This window comes from Hyla sarda, chromosome 10 (assembly GCF_029499605.1).
Source record: "Hyla sarda isolate aHylSar1 chromosome 10, aHylSar1.hap1, whole genome shotgun sequence".
In the NCBI taxonomy this organism is placed as follows: Eukaryota; Metazoa; Chordata; class Amphibia; order Anura; family Hylidae; genus Hyla; species Hyla sarda.
This window is the reverse complement of record NC_079198.1, coordinates 27,891,277-27,908,407: the sequence shown is the minus strand read 5'-3', so window position 1 is coordinate 27,908,407 and position 17,131 is coordinate 27,891,277. Positions and strand designations below refer to the sequence as shown.

General features: G+C 43.6%; 1 protein-coding gene across 2 annotated transcripts in view; it reads right to left on the bottom strand.

Moving 5' to 3' along the window:
- Nucleotides 1-17,131, bottom strand: part of SAXO3 (stabilizer of axonemal microtubules 3) — a 75,045-nt gene that overhangs the window by 3,896 nt on the left and 54,018 nt on the right. Inside the window, exons 1-3 of one of the 2 annotated variants that reach the window (XM_056544856.1) lie at nucleotides 10,936-11,151; nucleotides 4,873-5,073; nucleotides 1,763-1,924 (exon numbers count right to left, since the gene is read on the bottom strand). In XM_056544856.1, the coding sequence (XP_056400831.1) occupies nucleotides 1,763-1,924; nucleotides 4,873-5,073; nucleotides 10,936-11,031 (459 nt within the window). In that variant the 5' untranslated portion in view covers nucleotides 11,032-11,151. Of the gene's footprint in view, nucleotides 1-1,762; nucleotides 1,925-4,872; nucleotides 5,074-10,935; nucleotides 11,152-17,131 lie in introns of those variants that run through there. The other variant, XM_056544857.1, reaches the window with a different exon arrangement.

Genomic DNA, 17,131 nt, shown 5'->3' with positions numbered 1-17,131 from the left:
CAGTAGGAATTGGTCTGTATGGGTTTTACACCCACAAAATTTCATTTCTGTTTTTCTGATGAGGGAGTTTGTGATCTTAATGGAAATAATCCTTTTAAAGGGGTACTCCGGTGAAAAACATTTTTTTTTTTTATCGACTGTTGCCAGAAAGTTAAACAGATTTGTAAACTACTTCAATCAAAAAATCTTTACCATTCCAGTACTTTTTAGCAGCTGTATGCTACAGAGAAATTATTTTCTTGTCCACAGTGCTCTCTGCTGACACCTCTGTCCGTGTCAGGAACTGTCCAGAGCAGGAGAAAATCCCCATTGCAAACCTACGCTGCTCTGGACAGTTCCTGACACGGACAGAGGTGTCAGCAGAGAGCACTGTGGACAAGACAAAAAAGAAAAAAATTTCCTCTGTAGCATACAGCCGCTAAAAAGTACTGGAAGGGTAAAGCATTTTTTTTTTTTTTTATAGAAGTCATTAACAAATCTGTTTAACTTTCTGGCACCAGTTGATTTATTTATTTATTTATTTTTTAAATATTTTCCACTGAAGTACTTCTTTAAAGTTACAGGAAAGAGGATTATTTTTTTGATCTCGTAAATGTAATTACTATCTATCTCTTCCTATCTATCTCTATGGCTTTGCTCTGTTCAGGTAATATTACTCATGTACAGTGATCCCTCAACTTACAATGGCCTCAGGTTATTATATTTTCAACATACAGTGACCCCCCGACCTGCGATGGCCCCGACATACGATCATTTCAACATGCGATGGCCTCTCAGAGGCAGCATCAACATACGATGCTTTTGTATGTCGGGGCCATCGCATAAACGGCTATCCGGCAGTGCAGACTGCTTCAGCTGCCACCGGTTAGCCGTTTACGGTGCCCCGTGTGGTCCACTGACGATCACTCACCTGTCCTCGGGGCTCCGGCTCGTCCTCTTCGGGATCCCCTGCATCGTCGGCGCTCTCCATTGTCGTCATCACGTCGCTGCACACGCCGTCCCGTCATCCAATAGGAGCGGCATGTGTAGCGACGTGATGGCGGCGACGGAGAGCGAAGATGCTGGGGAAGCAGAGGCCTTACCGGAGCGTCGGGGACACCCCGGGGACGCGGCGACAGCGATGGAAGGCGACATCCAGGGCAGAGGTGACGGTCCGGAGCGGCGGGGACAGGTGAGTATAACCTCCAACACCAGTGGTCTTCAACCTGCGGACCTCCAGATGTTGCAAAACTACAACTCCCAGCATGCCCGGACAGCCAACGGCTGTCCGGGCATGTTGGGTGTTGTAGTTTTGCAACATCTGGAGGTCCGCAGGTTGTAGACCACTGTCCTATACTTTACATTGCACGGATCCCTCAACATGCGAAGGTTTCAGCAAACGATGGTTCATTTGGAACGGATTACCATCGTATGTTGAGGGACCACTGTACAATGGTCTTTTCTGGACCATTGTAACTTGAAACTGTATTCAACATACAATGCTACAGACAGTCCAGATCTATGAAACATGTCAATGGCGGGAAGAACTGACCAATCAGAATGGGCATTCACTGGTAAAACCTGTATTACTGAAGTGCATGCACTGAATGGCTGTCTGTTGGCGCCCTCTACAGTACAGGGAGGTACTACATGTTTTGTACTATTTGCCTGTGCCAGGGTTAGCTGCTCCTTTGGACATCAGTAGGGGGCAGCTCCATTTTACTTTTTTGGGACACTGTGTACATGAGTATACATGAATAATGTAGGATAGCATAACACTAACCTGGGATGGCCCTCTGTTTAAGTGATTTTCCAAAGAGAAGGGTTGTGGTCCGGCATGGATGTTGGGGATGGAAGGCTGAGCTGGTCGTCCCTGAAACTCTGCTTTCATCTCGCTGCTCTGGTGTGCTGGATCCAGTGGGGTTCTCCACGCTCTAAGTCTCAGCTGTACGGAATATTGTCAAATTTGGGACAACAAAAGCCATATAAAGTAGGAGGTGTGAAATGTGATATATTGGAAGAACCTTATCACTACCAAGTCTCTCTGTAGACCAGTGGTGTCCAAACTGTGGCCCTCCAGCTGTTGCAAAACTACAAGTCCCAGCATGTCCGGACAGCCAACGGCTGTCCGGACATGCTGGGACTTGTAGTTTTGCAACAGTGGTAGGGCCACAGTTTGGACACTACTTCTGTAGACCATTCCCTTTACAACCTGATAAAGGGGTACTCCAATGGAAAACATTTTTTTTTAATCAATCGGTGCCAGAAAGTTAAACAGATTTGTAATTTACTTCTATTAAAAAAATCTTTATCCTTCCAATACTTATTGGCAGCTGTATGCTGCAGAGGAAATTCTTTTCTTTTTGAATTTCTTTTTTGTCTTATCCACAGTGCTCTCTGCTGACACCTGATGCCCTCATCAGGAACTGTCCAGAGCAGCATAGGTTTGCTATGGGGATTTTCTCCTGCTCTGGACAGTTCCTGATACGGACATCAGGTGTCGGCAGAGAGCACTGTGGACAAGACAAAAAAGAAATTCCTCTGTAGCATACAGCTGCTAAAATGTACTGGAAGGGTAAAGATTTTTTAATAGAAGTCATTTACAAATCTGTTTAACTTTCTGGCACCAGTTGATTTTAAAAAAAAGAAAAAAAATTTCCACCGGGGTACCCCTTAAAAGACAGGATGTGCATTTGTTTCCAAGTAGCTACAGTATGGTTTTGCAGCTCAGCCTTATGCACTAAAATTAAGATAAAGAAAGGAGACCTTTCCTAAACTCCTATTACCCTCATAATGTAAAGCCCAAAATGTAGCTTCAACCAGAGATTTTCATTGTTGCTTATTGCTGCTTTGTATAGAGAGTTTATTGGGAATTTGTGATCCCTACTTCTTGGATTGTATTAGGAGCAGAGACTGGGGCTTTGCTGACACATAAGTAGAGATGAACGAATCACGTGATATTCATTTTGGGTTCAATGTGGCAAACCTGACTGTCGAGATTTATTTTGAATGTGTCCAACATGTTAAACTTTTTTATATATATATATATATATATATATATATATATATATATATATACTGTATGTATATATATATCTATATATCTATATATCTATATCTATATCTATATATATATATATATATATATACATCAACTGGCTCTAGAAAGTTGAACAGATTTGTAAATGACTTCCATTAAAAAATCTTAATCCTTCCAGTAGTTATCATCTGCTGAAGTTGAGTTGTTCTTTTCTGTCTGACAACAGTGCTCTCTGCTGACATCTTTGCTTGTCTCAGGGACTGTCCTGAGTAGGAGCAAATCCCCTCTAATGCTTCGGACAGTTCCTGAGACAAGCAGAGGTGTCAGGAGAGAGCACTGTGGTCAGACAGAAAAGAACAACTCAACTTCAGCAGCTGATAACTACTGGAAGGATTAAGATTTTTTAATAGAAGTAATTTACAAATCTGTGAATTCGGGTAGAAAAACAGACATGGTGCACATCTACAATCTTGTATAATGATCTGATTGCTTCTCAGCATAATATCAAAAACTAACAGGTTGTTAGTATACATTTTTGATCAAAAAGTACAAGCCCACTCGCCACGTCAAGGCCACCTATCCAGAGTGGGTCCCTAACGTCCCTAGCATAAAATGGCGCAGCACCGGGCGGCGACCAAAACCTGCTAGTTTTTGATATTGTGCTGAGAAGCAATCAGATCATTATACAAGATTGTAGATGTGCGCTATGTCTGTATTCTACTTGAATTCATATTGTGATTTCTATCCTTTCCTTTTTTTTTTTAACATGTGTCTGCACTCTTCCCCACCCCCTCAGCCCAAACCTATATAGGTGGTAATTAGCCACACTAGGGCCTTTTCACTCCTAGCAGCCTCCCAGTCTGACTGGGAGAGCAAGGTAAGTGAGCCTTTACACCTTGTTCACACTGGTGGGGTGCGGGGCGGCGTCCGTTGCTGCCGTGGCGCTGTGTCTGCGGGTGGGTGCGGCCCATAGACTGGTTTGAGAGGCATTGGGGCCGCTCTGCCAGTGGGTCGCTCCCCCCCCCCCCCCCCCCCGTGGGCACCTGTGTCGCGGCGGTGGTGGTCGCCGCCCGGTGCTACGCCATTTTATGCTAGGGACGTTAGGCACCCACTCTGAATAGGTGGCCTTGACGTGGCGAGTGGGCTTGTACTTTTTGATCAAAAATGTATACTAACAACCTGTTAGTTTTTGATATTGTGCTGAGAAGCAATCAGATCATTATACAAGATTGTAGATGTGCGCTATGTCTGTATTCTACTCGAATTCAGTTTTAATTTACAAATCTGTTTAACTTTCTGGAGCCAGTTGATATACAAAACAAAAGTTTTTTTCCTGGATAACCCCTTTAACTTTCTGGCACCAGTTGATTTAAAAAAATAAAAATAAAAAAAAATAAAAACGTTTTCCACCGGAATACCCCTTTACATTATGGTTAAACACATTTATCCAATGTGTTTAACCATAAAAAAAAATAAAATAAAAAAAAATTAAAAAAAAAGTTTTTTCCTGGAATACCCCTTTAAAAGTTAAAGGAGTTCTGTAGTGCAATATAGCTCATTCAGATCACAGAGGGTCTGACTGTTGGGACCTCCGCAATCTCCTGTACGGACCACGGCAGTATGCTGGAAGGGGGCATGAAGGAATACATGGAGGGGACCTGTCTGCCGCGGCTTACTGCTGGGGACGACAAGGCGCTTCCTGCAGACTGCCACGGCCTCATACAGGAGATCGAAGGGCGCCCCAGCAGTCGGACCCCCGCGATCAATAACTTATCCTTCGGATAGGGGATAAGTTATATTGTTCTCCTTTAACGCTTTAATACACCACTTGGTAAATGACTGCACGTTCTTACCTTATCCCATAAATCCTTATTGTAATGAACCTTCCAATGAGGTGGGGGGAGAGGGTGACTGGGCTGTGATAGGACGCCCCCGCAGTATTTCCGGTTATGAGTAGTTCCAGTGGTTGTCTCATATGTATTTATCAGTTCATCATATGCTGTGGCTTCACTTAGTTGCCTCAGTGTTGCTGGAAGAGTCTCGGAGAGGGTGGACTGGAAAGGGATGCCAAAACAAAAGATTAACTTTCCTGATATATAAGACAAACCAATGAAAGAGAATGAACAAAACCCCTTTCTTATTTAGTAGTGTTGGGGTCCTGTGTCCACATGGATCCCTATGGTTGTGTCACACATACACAAACAAGTATAAGTACACAAATACTACCATTCTTCTTGATGTCATGGTCCCTGGAAAATGTATTTGGTCCCAGTGGGAGGAAAAATCTGGATGATGGGAGCAGACCCCTGTATTCTCAAGATTGATATTTTAAAATACCCTATACTGAATTACGCGTTTCTAGGCTAATCGTAGCCTCTTCCTCAGATGTGCCATAGCAATGTTGTCCCTTTGGTTCGCTATATCGTGTGTAAACTCCTACGTACAGCAAACAGAGTTGACCCGGTAATGTTCACACTAGATTTTTCCTCCTACTGGGACTCAATATTTATACTGAATATCGGCGGCCTTGTGATATTCCGTCAGATACCTACAGGCAGCACCACATGGTGTACTATTAACCGTACAAAGCCCTTTAAAAGTTGTTGTCGCTCATACACGACAGTTTAAGGGGTACTCCGCTGCACAGCGTTTGGAACAAACTGTTCCGAACGCTGGAGCGTCGGGAGCTCGTGATTTCATAGCCCTGTCCCTTTATGACGTCACGCCCCACCCCCTCAATGCAAGTCTATGGGAGGGGGCGTGACAGCGTCACGCCCCCTCCCATAGACTTGCATTGAGGGGGCGGGGCTATGATGTCACGAGCTCCCAGCTCCAATGTTCGGAACAGTTTGTTCCAAACGCTGAGCAGCGGAAAACCCCTTTAAGGTGAGTAGCTCCCTAGAAGGTGTACCTTACATTGCTGCTCCCCAAATTTGGTCGGGCATACTGCTTTATAATCCTCCCAGTTCACTGCCCCCATCATGAAAAACCGCCCCCTGCCTTTTTTTTTAATTATTATTATTGTTTAGTTTTCTACTTTGATATAGCTCTGTATTTTCTGCTCAGTCTTAGTGAGCATGCATTTGTTTCAGTGGAGAGAGGGGACCAAGTGGTAGTTGGACTTTCCTACAGGAACAAGGAATTGGGCATTTTTTTAAGCTGACATGATCGATCCTTCTTTCTCCCAACATCTGCCATTGAAAAAGAGTCAGACACTAAGGCCATGTTCGCACGGCAGAATGTTTGCCAGGAATATTTATGGGCAGACATTCTGCAGATAGTGGTCGCCTGCAGAACATGCCGGCGCTAGGACCACTCGGAAATGTGCCGTCTTCATAGACATCAATGTACTTCTGAGCGGATTCCGCAGAAAGGACTGACATGTCAATTCTTTTTGCATAGGCCGGAATTGGAATTTCCGCAGCAAATGTTTCCGTTGCGAAAGTTCCGCCGTGTGCACAGTGCAGCAGAATTCCAATAAAAACAATGGGACACTGCTGCAACGGGATCCAAGCGGAATAGATCTGCCACATTCTGCTCAGAAATTCTGCCGTGTGAAGACCTCACACACTAAATTGGCAGGTTTGTCCAATTGAGATAATTTGAGCAAATCGTGGTAAAATACAGTAGTGTTAGTATAGCCCTAAAGCTGCAGACAGCACTAGCAGACTTACTATGGACCTTCTAGGACCTGCAATGAATTCTATAGGCTAGGACTCCTGATGATGTCATCACAGGTCTTGGAAGATCCATAGTAAGCCTGTGCTGTGTGTGTATGGGCTCTGTGCAATGGATGAAAAAGAAGGTAATAGGGGAAAGTAAAGGGAGGGGGATTAAATATTCAATTACAGCACATATATTGCTCTAACCAGTGTGGAACCACTGACAGATATTATGGGGGCTGAATTAAGATTTTAACCCCTTGAGGACACAGCTAATTCAGATTTTTGCCATAACTTATATTTTTCCATCCACAGACCCATATGGTACTTGTTTTTTTTTTTTTTCACTATTATAGTATATGTGGGCGCTATTACTGACAGGCAGCACTGAGAAGATCACTATTATAGTACGTATGGGCACTATTACTGACAGGCAGCACTGAGAAGATTACTGTTATAGTATATGTGGGCACTATTACTGACAGGCAGCACTGAGAAGATCACTGTTACAGTATATGCGGGTGCTGTTACTGACAGGCAGTACTGAGAAGATCACTATTATAGTATGTGTGGGCACTATTACTGACAGGCAGCACTGAGAAGATTACTATTATAGTATGTGTGGGCACTATTACTGACAGGCAGCACTGAGAAGATCACTGTTATAGTATATGTGGGTGCTATTACTGACAGGCAGTACTGAGAAGATCACTATTATAGTATATGCGGGTGCTATTACTGACAGGCAGCACTGGGAAGATCACTATTATAGTATATGTGGGTGCTATTACTGACAGGCAGTACTGAGAAGATCACTATTATAGTATGTATGGCCACTATTACTGACAGGCAGCACTGAGAAGATCACCGTTAGGGTAGGCTCACATAATAGATCTGCCAGTGACCTGACCCATTTTGTGCCTCCAGTTGTTGCCACCCCCTTCCCCCGCCTAGCCTGCCCCGGGCTTGCTCTCAGACATTGCGGCTGCTCTGCGATGTCAGAGTGGTCTCGGCGACTCTCAGACCCCCTGTGTGGCTGCTTGTAGTGGCGGATTGCCGCTGCGAGCAGGCCAGGGGTTGACAAGGTGTGGGAAAGGGGGGTAGCAACAGCTGGAGGCACAAAATGGCTCGGGTCACCGTTGGATCCGCAGCGTGAAATACGCTGCAGATCTGTTACGTGTGATGCTACCCTTATAGTCTATGTGGGCCTGTTGAATTCAATAGGATTCTGCTGCTCTGTGTACACAGTGGAATTTCTGTGCCAGATGTTTGCAGCATGGCAATTCCATTTTCTGTGTCCGCACAAAGAATGAACATGTTCATTCTTTGTGTGGAGTCCACACAGAATTCATAGCCGTCTATAAGATGGCGCATTCCTGTGCGGTCCTAACGTCAGCATATTATGTTGGTGTCCTGCAGTTTGAGGAATATCTGCACGGAGATTCTCCATGTGGACATTCCGTTGTGTGAACATAGCCTTATAGTATATGTGGGCGCTATTACTGATAGCTAACATTGAGGAGATCACACTTATCTGTGTGCGGTGACTATTACAAGAACAAGGTGACAGTATTAGGTTACATGGCAAAAATAGGTTGCACAGTCAAAGATCGCCATGTTGTTCTCCTTGAATCGTGCTGAATCTCAGCTAATGTAATTAATGTGGACACATATAGTGAAATCCAGCACAAATCAGTTCTTGCTCTTTAGGTGGTTTATAAAAGGGACTATCAAGGAAAAAAAATATTATATATCAACTGGCTCCAGAAAGTTAAACAGATTTGTAAATTACTTCTATTAAAAAATATTAATCCTTTCAGTACTTATGAGCTGTTGAAGTTGAATTGTTCTTTTCTGTCTAAGTGCCCTCTGATGACACATGTCTCAAGAACTGTCCAAAGTTGAAGCAAATCCCTATAGCAAACCTCTTCTACTCTGTGCAGTTCCCAAGACAAGCAGAGATGTCAGCAGAGAGCACTGTTGACAGACAGAAAAGAACAACTCAACTTCAGCAGCTGATCATTATTAGAAGGATTAAGATTTTTTAATATAAGTAATTTACAAATCTGTTTAACTTTCTGGAGCCAGTTGATAAATAAAAAGATTTTTTTTTTTTTATGGAATACCCCTTTAAACCCTTAAAATGGCATCACAGAATGTATGGCTTTCTGTGACCCTGTGGCTTTCTGTGACCCCGTGGTTTCCTGTGACCATACATTTTATGATGCCGTTTTGCGCTGGATTTCTCTACGTATGTCCTTACAAGTTGTTGTTGTTCCACAGCTGTCTGTTCACTTCGTTTTTGCAAAGGAGGGAGCTGAGCTGATCTGCACTAAAAGGGGTCACATTGCGACCCGCAAACTTCCGCAGCCACAAATTCATCCTGAATGGAATTACTACATTTCTCATTGTAGTCACAGCCATTTGTGGCAGCACAATCTCATTTATTCACATTAGCCGAGATGCAGCACAATTCAGGGAGCGCAACATAGTGATCTTTGGTCACGCAATCCAGGGGCCCCATTTTTTTTTTTTGCCCAGGGCCACACTTAGTCGAAAACCGGCCCTGCTCCCGGCCAGACATGCTGGGAGTTGTAGTTTCGCAAAAGCTGGAGGCCACCTAGTTGGGAAACACTGATCTATGGCCAGAACAGCAGACAAATCCCAACCACATTTAAAGGGGTACTCCGGTGGAAAACTTTAATCAACTGGTGCCAGAAAGTTCAACAGATTTGTAAATTACTTCTATTACAAAATGTTAATCCTTCCAGTGCTTATTAGCTTCTGAATACTACAGAGGAAATTCTTTTCTTTTTGGAACACAGTGCTCTCTGCTGACATCATGACCACAGTGCTCTCTGCTGACATCTATCCAATTTAAGAACTGTCCAGAGTAGGAGAAAATCCCCATAGCAAACATATGCTGCTCTGGACAGTAGAGATGAGCGAACTTACAGTAAATTCGATTCGTCACGAACTTCTCGGCTCGGCAGTTGATGGCTCATCCTGCATAAATTAGTTCAGCTTTTAGGTGCTCCCGTGGGCTGGAAAAGGTGGATACAGTCCTAGGAAAGAGTCTCCTAGGACTGTATCCACCTTTTCCAGCCCACGGGAACACCGGAAAGCTGAACTAATTTAGGCAGGATAAGTCATCAACTGCCAAGCCGAAAAGTTCGTGATGAATTGAATTTACTGTAAGTTCGCTCATCTCTACTGGACAGTTCTTAAAATGGACAGAGATGTCAGCAAAGAGCACTGTGGTCATGATGTCAGCAGAGAGCACTGTGTTCCAAAAATAAAATAATTTCCTATGTAGTATTCAGCAGCTAATAAGTACTGGAAGGATTAAGATTTTTTTTAATAGAAGTCATTTACAAATCTGTTTAAAGGGGTATCCAGGAAAAAAAACTTTTTTTTTTTTTGTATATCAACTGGCTCCAGAAAGTTAAACAGATTTGTAAATTACTTCTATTAAAAAATCTTAATCCTTTCAGTACTTATGAGCTTCTGAAGTTAAGGTTGTTCTTTTCTGTCTAAGTGGTCTTTGATGGCACGTGTCTCGGGAACCGCCCAGTTTAGAAGAGGTTTGCTATGGGGATTTGCTTCTAAACTGGGCGGTTCCAGAAACACGTGTCATCAGAGAGCACTTAGACAGAAAAGAACAACCTTAACTTCAGAAGCTCATAAGTACTGAAAGGATTAAGATTTTGTAATAGAAGTAATTTACAAATCTGTTTAACTTTCTGGAGCCAGTTGATATATATAAAAAAGTTTTTTCCGGGATAACCCCTTTAACTTTCTGGCACCAGTTGATTTAAAAAAAATAAAAATAAAAAAAATAAAAACGTTTTCCACCGGAATACCCGTTTAAATTATGGTTAAACACATTTATCCAATGTACAAATGTCATTGCTTCCTATCTACTATGTCAGTGTGCAAAACTACAACTCCCATCATACCCATGCTGGGAGTTGCAAAACTGAAGCGAAGGCTGTCTGGGCATTCTGGGAGTTGTAGTTTTGCAACAGCTGGAGGCACACTGGTTGGGAAACAGGGATCTATGGCCAGCATAGCGGACAAATCCTATCCCAACCACATGTATCTTATGTTCAAACAGCTGGAGGCACCCTGGTTGAGAAACACTGACATAGTAGATAAGAAGCTGAGGCTACGGTGACGTTTGTACATGGGATTAAAACGTTTGAACATAAGATACATGTGGTTGGGAACCACTGTACTATGTACTCACGTTACCTTGATATTTGCTGGTGGGAATGATACCGAAGCTTTGTAATCATGGCCAACGCCGGTGCTGGTGAGATGCCAGTCCTGCCGCCTCTCAACCCCCATTGTCAGATTTACATCAAATTAATAAAAAGAAGCAAAATGTAGCAATAGATGACTGTATCCAGCCAGGAGAGGTCCTGTATACAGGCTGAAGCTGTGGAATGTTGTGTTTCCCTGTTGTCATGGAGATATAACACGCCTCATTTACACAACAGTGCGAGTGCGGGGGACAAAGGATGTGACACCGAGACTGGTGACCTGGAGCTAGTTAGAAAGGAGACCTGTGCAGCGATGATAATAATGGCCACTCGTTCTTATTAATGCATTTCACCTGTGAATTATGTTTCAGACTTTTGGTTTCAAAAAAACCTGAACCTGAGCATTAAACAATGACAGGTATTGTCTCCCATCTGTCCCAGACTCCTGAATGGCAAATCTACCCTAGTGCGGTGGACCCCAACTAGATGATTGCTGCCCCCTGAATGTATGACCACGGCGGCATAGCATACCTCCATACAATATAAGAGAGAGGGTGCCCATACTATGCTGTGCTACCATGCCAGACATTTGTGGTAGGCGGGGGTGAAGTGGGATAACTAGTTGGCCAATACCAAGTTTGTGACACCAGCAGTAGGGTTTTGTTTGTAGGAAACGATGGATGATAAGGGTTTTAGTGTCACGTGGCAGGAAGGGTGCAAGATGTATGTTGAGATGTATGGTCCCACAAACTACTACTTCAATTAAGCTGTACCAAGGCCCCAGGAAAGTAATACCTCTAAAGCCGGGGTTTATAGAAAACAAGTTGTTCTTTACTTTTGATACAGTTGCAATACAAGTGAATAATACTTTGGAATAAATGCAGATTCGAGAATACTGTACTTGATACACTCGTAGTTTCAGTAGTAACTGGTAATTGGCCACTGCCAGTATCACACTGGAGTAACTGATGAACTTGAGATTTGGTTATTATGAGACTTGTCCTGAGATTTAAAGGTAATGTGTCACCAAATGTTGTTTTTTTAGAGGTTAAATACATTTTTCCCCTTTTTTAAATTTTTAAAAATATTTTTAAATCTTTTTTTTTTACTTGTCACAAAATATGAACAATTAAAAAGTAACTTGTCATATTTCCCACTGTTGATCAGCAGAGGGAGCTAAAATCAGGAATCTGGTGAGAGCAAGGAACTTGGAAATAGAGTGCTGCAAATCTGGCCTCGTCTGTCTACACCTTCCTTTTGTGTCTGTGTGCAAAAGGAGAGTGGGGAGGGGGTTTTGTAGATTTTTCCATTCCACTAGACAGAGCCATTTTGTTGGTGATTGAAGAGTGGTAAAGTACAGACTACCAACAGTCTCATGCGCTCTGGCTGTCACTGCCAGAAGTCTCTTACCCACTTTACAGCTCTAAAGTTGCAGCTGTGCTAAAAAATTGTGATATATATACACTGCTGAAAAAAATAAAGGGAACACTAAGATAACTCATCCTAGATCTGAATGAATGATCGTATGAAATACTTTCATCTTTACATAGTTGAATGCGCTGACAACAAAATGACACATAAATTATCAATGGAAATCAGATTTATCAACCCCTGGAGGTCTGGATATGGAGTCACACTCAAAATCAAAGAGGAAAACCGCACTAAAGGCTGATCCAACTTTATGTAATGTCCTTAAAACAAGTCACAATGAGGCTCAGTAGTGTGTGTGGCCTCCACGTGCCCGTATGACCTCCCTACAACGCCTGGGCATGCTCCTGATGAGGTGGCCTGGACTAAAGCATCCGCCAACTCCTGTACAGTCTGTGGTGCAATGTGGCATTGGTGGATGGAGCGAGACATGATGTCCCGTAAGTGCTCAATTGGATTTAGGTCTGGGGACCGGTCAGGCCAGTCCATAGAATCAATGCCTTCCTCTTGCAGGAACTGCTGACACACTCCAACCACATGAGGTCTAGCATTGTCTTGCATTAGGAGGAACCCAGGACCAACTGCACTGGCATATGGTCTCACAAGGGGTCTGAGGATCTCATCTTGGTACCTAATGGCAGTCAGGCTACCTCTGGCAAGCACATGGAGGGCTGTGCGGCCCCCCAAAGAAATGCCACCCCACACCATTACTGACCCATCGCCAAACCGGTCATGCTGGAAGATGTTGCAGGCAGCAGAACGTTCTCCATGGCGTCTCAAGACTATGTCACGTTTGTCACGTGCTCAGTGTGAACCTGATTTCATCTGTGAAGAGCACAAGGCGTCAGTGGGGAATTTGCCAATCTTGGTGTTCTCTGGCAAGTGCCAAACATCCTGCATGGTGTTGGGCTGTAAGCACATTCCCCACCTGTGGATGTTGGGCCCTCATACCACCCTCATGGAGTCTGTTTCTGACTGTTTGAATGGACACATGCACATTTGTGGCCTGCTGGAGGTCATTTTGCAGGGCTCTAGCAGTGCTCCTCCTGCTCCTACTTGCACAAAGGCGGAGGTAGCGGACCTGCTGCTGGGTTGTTGCCCTCCTACGGCCTCCTCCACGTCTTCTGATGTACTGGCCTGTCTCCTGGTAGCACCTCCATGCTCTGGACACTACGCTGACAGACACAGCAAACCTTCTTGCCACAGCTCGTATTGATGTGCCATTCTGGATGAGCTGCACTACATGAGCCACTTGTGTGGGTTGTAGACTCTGTCTCATGCTACCACTAGAGTGAAAGCACCACCAGCATTCAAAAGTGACCAAAACATCAGCCAGGAAGCATAGGAACTGAGAAGTGGTCTGTGGTCAGCACCTGCAGAACCACTTCTTTATTGGGGGGTGTATTTCTAATTGCCTATAATTTCCACCTGTTGTCAGTTCCATTTGCACAACAGCATGTGAAATTTATTGTCAATCAGTGTTGCTTCCTGAGACAGAAGTGATTGACTTGGAGTTACATTGTGTTGTTTAAGTGTTCCCATTATTTTTTTGAGCAGTGTATTTATAATGGATGTGGATGTGGTTTCTGTCTGGTGCAGGATTTGAGTGGACAAAAAATTCAGCAAAACAAACGTAACCTGCCAGAGCTCTGACACTTGTCAACTAAGGCTGGAAACCCTGTACTTAGTGAGCCATAGCTAGGCTTGTAATGCATAGAAAAGCACACTAGGTGGTGCTATATTCTGCAATCCTGATTTCTAGTGCGCTAATGAAAAGAAGGACATTTTGGCAGGAAGGAAAAAGCAAAACTTCATGCAGTTAGCAGTGATCCAAAAACTACACAATTTGCATATGAAGACGTATGTATACAGCAAATTAGGTGTAGCCTTCCAGGTCTAATCGCCTCATTTCTTCTGTGAATGAAGGTCATAAACATTTATTCTGCCAAATCATAATCTATTACATATGTATATCACATAGTCAGATATAAGCTTTCGGTGCTGAAAAGGCTGCTTATCCCCTTAAGGACGCAGCCTATTTGGGCCTTAAGGACGCAGACAATTTAATTTTTATGTTTTCGTTTTTTCCTCCTCACCTTCAAAAAATCATAACTCTTTTATATTTTCATCCACAGACTAGTATGAGGCCTTGTTTTTTGTGCGACCAGTTTACCATAAAATGTATGGCACAACCAAAAAATACTATTTGTGTGGGGAAATTAAAAAGAAAAACGCAATTTTGCTAATTTTGGAAGGTTTAGTTTTCACGCTGTACAATTTACGGTAAACATGACATGTGTTATTTATTCTTTGGGTCAATACGATTAAAATGATACCCATGATGATATACTTTTCTATTACTGTTGCGCTTAAAAAAAATCACAAACTTTTTAACCAAATTAGTATGTTTACGATCCCCCTATTTTGAAGACCTATAACTTTTTCATTTTTCCGTATAAGCGGCGGTATGAGGGCTCATTTTTTGCACCGTGATCTGTACTTTTTAATGATACCATATTTGCTTATATAAAACTTTTAATAAATTTTTTACTATTATTTTTTTTGGAATAAAATGTTATAAAAAAGCAGCTATTTTGGACTTTTTTTTTTTACGCACGCGCAATACCAAATATGTAAGTAAAATATTTTTTTAACACTTTTTGGGGGTGAAATAGGGAAAATGGGACAATTTACGTTTTTATTGGGGGAGAAGGTTTTCACATTTTTTTTTTACTTTTACTTTTTTTACTTTTATTTTTACACTTTAATAGTCCCCATAGGGGACTATTTATAGCAATCATTCGATTGCTAATACTGTTCAGTGCTATGTATAGGACACAGCACTGATCAGGGTTATCGGTCATATTCTGCTCTGGTCTGCGGGAAGGCAGATCAGAGCAGAAGACTCCCGGAAGGCAGCGGAGCCAGGTGAAGGGACCTCCGTCTGCCGTGCTGGATGATTGGATCGCTGCGGCAGCGCTGCAGGCGATCAGATCATCCATTTAAGTGACCGCGATGCTGCAGATGCCGTGATCTGGATTGATGGGGGACATCCGCGGTATCGCCGTTAAAGGGGTAGTCCAGTGGTGAAAAACGTATCCCCTATCCTAAGGATAGGCGATAAGTTTGAGATCGCGGGGGGTCCGACCGCTGGCGGCAGCGCTGCAGGCGATCAGATCATCCATTTAAGTGACCGCGATGCTGCAGATGCCGTGATCTGGATTGATGGGGGACATCCGCGGTATCGGCGTTAAAGGGGTAGTCCAGTGGTGAAAAACGTATCCCCTATCCTAAGGATAGGCGATAAGTTTGAGATCGCGGGGGGTCCGACCGCTGGGGCCCCCTGCGATCTGTCTGTACGGGGGCCAGGCTCTCCGGCCAGATAGTGGGTGTCGACCTCCGCACGAAGCGGCGGCCGACACGCCCCCTCAATACATCTCTATGGCAGAGCCGGAGATTGCCGAAGGCAGCGCTTCGGCTCTGCCATAGAGTTGTATTGAGGGGGCGTGTTGGCCGCCGCTTCGTGCGGAGGTCGACACGCCCCCTTCCCGCGGGCTGTCGGGGCTCCGTAGAGGAGATCGCAGGGGGCCCCAATGGTCGGACCCCCGCGATCTCAAACTTATCCCCTATCCTTAGGATAGGGGATAAGTTGTTCACCACTGGGTCACCACTGGACTACTCCTTTAAGGGGTTAAAGGGGTACCCCCTGGAAAAACTTTTTTTTTTTAAATCAACTGGTGCCAGAAAGTTAAACAGATTTGTAACTTACTTCTATTAAAAAAAATCTTAATCCTTCTAGTACTTACCAGCTTCTATTTGCTCTACAGGAAGTTCTTTTCTTTTTGAATTTCCTTTCTGTCTGACCACTGTGCTCTCTGCTGACATCTCTGTTCATTTTAGGAACTGTCCAGAGTAGAAGCAAATCCCCATAGCAAACCTCTCCTGCTCCAGACAGTTCCTAAAATGAACAGAAGTGTCAGCAGAGAGCACTGTGGTCAGACTGAAAAGGAAATTCAAAGAGAAAATAACTTCCTGTGGAGCAAAAGAAGCTGATAAGTACTAGAAGGATTAAGATTTTTAAAAAGAAGTAATTTACAAATCTGTTTAACTCCTTAACGACGAAGGACGTATATTTACGTCCTCCGCTGGCTCCCGCGATATGCCGCGGGGTCACTCGGTGACCCTGCGTCATATCGGGTCGGTCCCGACGGCCATCAACGCCCGGGACCCGCGGCTAATACAGGACATCACCAATCGCGGTGATGCCCTGTATTAACCCTTCAGACGCAGCGATCAAAGTGTCCCAAACAGTTTACAGGACACCGGGAGGGCCCTTACCTGCCACCTGGGTGTCCGATCGGCGAATGACTGCTCTGTGCCTGAGATCCAGGCAGGAGCAGTCAAGCGCCGATAACACTGATCACAGGCTTGTTAATACATGCCAGTGATCTGTGTAAAAAATCAGTGTGTGCAGTGTTATAGGTCCCTATGGTACCTATAACATTGCAAAAAAAAAGTAAAATAAAAGTGTTAATAAAGGTCATTTAACCCTTCCCTAATAAAAGTTTGAATCACCCCCCTTTTCCCCATTAAAAAAATAAAACAGTGTAAATAAAAATAAAATAAACATATGTGGTATCGCCGCGTGTGTAAATGTCCGAACTATAAAAATATATATCGTTAATTAAACCGCACGGTCAATGGCGTACACGTAAAAAAAATTGCAAAATCCAAAAAAGCGTATTTTGGTCACTTTT